The sequence below is a fragment of the Geotrypetes seraphini genome, chromosome 13 (genome assembly GCF_902459505.1).
Source record: "Geotrypetes seraphini chromosome 13, aGeoSer1.1, whole genome shotgun sequence".
Classification (NCBI taxonomy): Eukaryota; Metazoa; Chordata; class Amphibia; order Gymnophiona; family Dermophiidae; genus Geotrypetes; species Geotrypetes seraphini.
The window spans coordinates 540,458-546,457 of record NC_047096.1 but is presented as its reverse complement, the minus strand read 5'-3'; the positions used below and the strand labels follow the sequence as shown (position 1 = coordinate 546,457).

The 6,000-nt window shown below is 42.8% G+C and overlaps 1 protein-coding gene across 3 annotated transcripts in view; it reads left to right on the top strand.

Moving 5' to 3' along the window:
* Window positions 1–299: 299 nt before the first annotated feature.
* AHCYL1 (adenosylhomocysteinase like 1) overlaps window positions 300–6,000 on the top strand; it is an 89,792-nt gene continuing 84,091 nt past the window's right edge. For all 3 annotated transcript variants that reach the window (XM_033918955.1, XM_033918954.1, XM_033918956.1), the window contains exon 1: window positions 300–529. In XM_033918955.1, coding sequence (XP_033774846.1) covers window positions 425–529 — 105 coding nt within the window. In that variant the 5' untranslated portion in view covers window positions 300–424. The remainder of the gene's footprint in view (window positions 530–6,000) is intronic.

Sequence of the window (6,000 nt, the reverse complement as noted above, 5' to 3'; positions counted from 1 at the left end):
GCCCTGCAGTAGTCTGTCTCTGTTGGGCTTATAAACCTTATAGCTACTGTGAGGGCAAATTCAAGTCACAAATCAATAAGTGCAGATGCAGAAGCAAAAGCACGAGGTACAGCAGCGCCACCCTAAGGACGCCTCAAGCTCGCCCTGCGTCCCTCCCTCGTCCGCTGTACGGAGGAACGTCTCACGCCACCTCACGCCACGCAGCCGGCACAGCACGTACAGTTTTAGGCTCACCCCCCCCCCAGCGTACGTCATATCCTTTCCCGCTCTAGTTTGGCAGGTGCTTGCGTGACGTCACTTCCCTTCTGGCTCAAGCCTCGATGAGGTTCATGCGGCAGGTGCTTACGTGACGTGGGGCCAGTGACGTAGATCGGTTAGGCTCGCGCCGCGTCCTCTGTCGGCTCAGTCTCGCTTCCGCCGCAGGATGTCGGTCCCGGACCCCGCATCGGCCATAGAGGTGAAGGAGAAGGAGAAGGAGGACGCGGAGAAATTTTCCTTTATGGCGCCCGTTACCAAAGCGCCCAAGAAGGTAAACGCGGAAGAGAAAAAAAAAAAAAAAAAAGGGCTCGAGGACGGTGGAATGGTGGCGCGAGGGGAAGCGCGAGCTGTGAGCCGGCCACTCACTGAGCAGCTGACAGTCAGTTCTTGCTAAACAGTGAAACCAGCAGCGCCTGATAGGGGGCGCTGTCTAAATAGGGATCGTTATGGTACCTTTTGAAAAGTCTCATCTCCCTTAGATAGGCTGCAACACAGACCCAACCTTTGTCTAGGTTTCTTCTCTTAGGCTCATCTTGTCTCACCCCATACCAGGATGTGTTGGAATCTCTCAGATTCAATGCTAATATTCATTTGAGCACTCAAAATTTTTCTTTGGAGACTACCAGAGGGGCATTCAATAATTTATCAACCTCAGAACATAGTTCTTAAAAATATATATATATATTTTTTTTTTGGTGGGGGGGTTGTTTTATTTTTCAATATAGTCCCTGATGGCTCCATCAGCTTTTTCTGCAATGACTTTAACCCCAGAATTCTTCTGTTTGACCTTCAAACCAGGATGTCGCAGCTTCCTTGACAGCTCCATCACTTGAAAATCGCTGTCCATTTTTTCAAAACAGAGAACAGCAAATAATCTGAGGGAGTCAGGTCAGGACTGTAGGGTGAATGGTTCAGCTGCTGAAACCCACATTCTCGGATGGCAGCCTGTGATTGTTGTGACATGTGCACTGACACATTGACATTAAAAAATTAGCATGCCTGCTGTGAATTTTCCTCATCTTTTCTCCTTGATTGACTCCTGCAAAGCGATCATTGTGTTGGCGTAGCTCTCCCTGGACAAAAGAGAAACTCACATCTGAATTTTGTTTTACCGCCTGTTAGAGGATATAAACTTAAAAAACATCATCAAAATCTTTTTTCCTATCAAGCAGTGTTATGGGGTAAGGATTTAGAACAATTGCTTTTGCTTACTGACACTTATGGGGAATTTAGGAGACATCTAAAAACATATCTGTTTTCAAAGTATTTAGGCAGCTAATTCATAAAAATTTTATTATGCACTATTTTGATCATTTTATTGTCTCTGATTATTGGCTTTTAACTTTTTTAGTTCTATTCAACTTCTTTTATTGGTTGTTGTTTTTTAAAACGATTGTAAACCGCATAGAACTTTATGGCCTTGTGCTATATAAACTTATTATTATTATTGTTATCGTGTGTGGTATGACCTCCGGAAGCAAAAGTCCTTCATCATCCCAGAAGATAGGTGCCATGACTTTGCGTACAGATTTTTCTGTCATGGAACTTTTTTGGGGTGAGGGATAACTTGTGCTTCCAGTGCATTGACTCCATTTTGGACTTGGGATTTCTGTGATAGACCCAAGACTCATCTCCAGTCACCAAACCAAAGGAGGTGAAAAAAATTTACTCAGTGTTCACGGAGCATCTACAAGTTCTCCAGACAGTATTGCAGTCTCTTGGCCTTCTGACATAGTGTCAGCATTCTTGGAATCCATCTTACACTAACCTTGGACATGCCCAACTTTTCATGAATTATTTTCCAAACTGTACCTGCCGAGATGCCCATTTCTTCAGCTATTCATCTGTCTGACAAAACTAAATCATCGACTTTCTTGTACATTTCTGTGGAAGTTGTTTCCACAGGCCGTCCACTGTGGAATGTACGCAGGTGAGGCTAGACTCATTTAGAGCACTGGTCTTTGACCCGAGGGCCACCGCGTGAGCAGTCTACTGGGCAGGATGGACCACCGGTCTGACCCAGCAGCGGCAATTCTTATGTTCAATGAACTCTCTACCTCACTTAAACTTCTTGCTCCAAAATTTTACTTTGTAGGGATGTGGCGGCAGACTCATAGAAACATAGAGTATGACGGCAGAAGAGGGCCAGCAGCCCAACAAGTCTGCCCACTTAAGAATCCTTCCTCCCTGGTGTACCCCTCTTTCATGCATAACTTTGTAGCACCCCCACCTGTTTGTCCCATCGACTTTTGAAGTCGAGTACGCTACTGGCCTCGACCACCTGGCGTGGAAGTTTATTCCATCGATCAATCACCCGTTCGGTGAAGAAGTATTTCCTGGTGTCGCTATGAAATCTTCCCCCCTGCATTCATGGATCTCCTTTGGCTTTTTCCCTTCTTTTGTGAGCTATTTTATCAATGAACGCTGCTTAAAATCTAGCAGTTTTTACTTGATTAGCACAAGGACTCTCCTGGAGTATTTTGGAATGTTAGGCTCGCTCTGAGCTGCAACTGTGCATGAGTAACCTTGAGACATGTCATAACATACACAGAATTGTTCATCACGCTTGCTACTTTTTTTCATAGTTGGAAAAATCATTGAATGCCCCTCTTATACTGACATTGATAGCCTGTTTGCATCGGTCAGCTGTGGAACCTTATGGTTGGTTACACTAGAAAAATATAGTGTTCTGAGAGCATTTGCAGTGTACAACACATGGGTGCCCTATAGATGCATGCATTGGCTGAATCTTAGGGCCCTGCATATATTTATATTGGCCAGTTATGGGTGCCCTCTGAGTGGTTGAGCTATGTTGTATCCGTGCCACCTAGACAGAGAATGACATGGGGACAAATTTATCCCTATCATCGTGGGAACTCAATTTCCCCAAACTGTCCCTGTAAGATTTTAAAGTGTTCAAGGCTTGTGCAGATGAGGACATTGTCAGGTTCGTTAGTGCCCCCCCCCCCCCCAATATATGGTTGGTGGGGTCACTTGAGAGGCGCCCTGACAAACGCCCGGTCCCAGGTTTAGTTCCCTCACTGAAGACTCACCAGGAAGTAGAATCAAAGAGGCACAGCCAGAGGTGATTGCATAAAGAATATATTATAGAAATAGTCTTACAGAAAAGCAATATTTATAAGCATTACAATTAAGCAGAGAGCAAAGCAGTTTCCCTGCCTTACATAGTTCAGAGACAAAGAGACAGAGAGTCTGAAGTTCTAGGGAGAGCCAGAAAGAGAGAGAAAGAGAGCCAAGACCCAAGAGCCCAGAGATAGATAGATAGATTGATAGAGCAGAGAGGAAGCTTTTATACCTTGGAATCTTATTCTGAATATAGAAACTATTGTATGTCCCAGTATCTTTCTGTTTAGAATTTGTAAACTGTTTGAAACAATGGTTAATTTAATTGATAAAGGAGGGTGTGATACTTGCAGGCATGGAGATGGGATTAGTCTCTGGCTTCTTTGTCCCATTCAAGCAGCCTATCTTCTTGATCTGTGCACCTGGACCCATTGTCCTAAGCACCCTCTTAATCAGACATTAACACCTTTTAGCTAGTCATGATTCAATCAGGGCTACTTAAATCAGTTTCCCTGCCCTCAGGATCTATCTGCATTCACATGCCAGAGTCAGATTGATATAATTTCCCATAGGCCTTTGCTGACATAAGTAATGCCAACTAAAAATGCTGAATGGTAGCGATAGCTATGCTGACAGACATAACTTCCTGGAATGGGGCAGGGACAGAACTCACGGGGACAGGATGGGAAATTGAGTTCCTGTGGGGACAGGGACAAATTTGTCTTGGGATAGGAGGCAAAGTTCAGTTGTGGGTTTGGAAACAGAGGGTAGGGTTAAATAGTCATTTTTCTCAATGGAGGAGAGTAAACAGTGAAGTGCTGCAGGGATCTGTACTGGGACATGTGCTATTTAAATTATTTATGAATGATCTGGAAATTGGAACGATGAGTGAGGTGATTAAATCTGCAGATGACACTAAATTGTTCAAAGTTGTTAAAACGCATTCAATTGTGAAACATTGCAGGCAGACCTTAGGAAATTGGAAGACTGGGCGTCTAAGTGGCAGATGAAATTTAATGTGGACAAATGCAAAGTGATGTACATTGGGAAGAATAACCTGAATCACAGTTAGGATCCATATTGGGGGATAGCGCCCAAGAAAAGAATCTGGGTGCCATTGTGGACAATACGATGAAACCGTCTGCCCAGTGTTCGGTGGTGGCCAAAAAAGCAAACAAGATGCTAGGAATTTTTTAAAAAGGAATGGTTAATAAGACTAAGAATGTTATAATGCCCCTGTATCGCTCCATGGTGCAACCTCACCTGGAGTATTGCATTCAATTCTGGTCTCCTTATCTCAAGAAAGATATAATGGCACTAGAAAAGGTTCAAAGAAGAGCGACCAAGATGATAAAGGGGATGGAACTCCTCTCATATGAGGAAAGACTAAAATGGTTAGGGCTCTTCAGCTTGGAAAAGAGAAGGCAGAGGGGAGATATGTTTGAAGTTTACAAAATCCTGAATGAAGTAGAATAGGTACAAGTGGATCGATTTATTTTTTTTTTTTTTACTCGGTCAAAAATTACAAAGACTAGGGGACACTTGATGAAACTGCAGGGAAATACTTTTAAAACTAATAGGAGGAAATATTTTTTCACTCAGAGAATAGTTAAGCTCTGGAACGCATTGCCAGAGGTTGTGGTGAAAGCAGATAGTGTGGCTGGTTTTAAGAAAGGTTTGGACAGATTCCTGGAGGAAAAGTCCATAGTCTGTTATTAAGACATGGGGGAAGCCTCTGCTTGCCCTGGATCGGTATCATGGAATATTGCTACTTTTTGGATTTTGGCCAGGTACTAGTGACCTAGATTGGTCACCGTGAGAATGGGCTACTGGGCTTGATGGACCATTGGTCTGACCCAGTAAGGCTATTTTTTTTTTTCAATAAATTTTTATTAGAATTTTGTAATTATACTGTACATTTCAACAATACAGAGATATAGCGCAGCAAACAAGTTAGGAGAGCCAAAGAAACAATGTCAGTGACCAATCTTTCACCATACCACCCTCTCCTTCCCTTCGCTCATAAACACAAAATACAAAGAAACTATGCCATCGCTATCCCCATTCTAATACCAATCCCACAATCATCCATAATATCCCCATCTCCCCAAACTCATATTGCGCCTTATGTGGCGGCTCCTCGGTTCCAGTAAGGCTATTTTTATGTCTTATGTCTTACTTCTGGGTGCTTTTGCTGGGAAGGTATGGGTAGCACTGACCTTTTGGAGCTGATACTTTCTTGTTATGAATGCCACTATTGTATAAGCATTTGCATTATTACAGTATTTTTTTTTTTAATATGCAGTTACAAGTAGCATTGCTATGTTGGGATTAATAAAACATAAATATAAAAATCCATTTCTAGACAGCATTACTTTCAAGTTCTATGCAGTTTACAAAAGATTAGCTAGGAATACACTGTGAATGAAAGGTAGAAACTAGGGGCTTAAGAACTCTGAGAACAGTTGACTCCTAAAATGTAAATATGATACAGACATCAAGAGTAAAGGTTTTAACTCCCTGTTCCAGATTGCAGCCTGTGTGATGGTTTGCAGTGTGGACATATTTATGAGCGGAAGGAGATTAAACTTGTGAGATTACCACATAGGAAGCCGCTGTCTTTAAAGGCTTGTCCGAGAGCGGTCACCTATTTGTTTT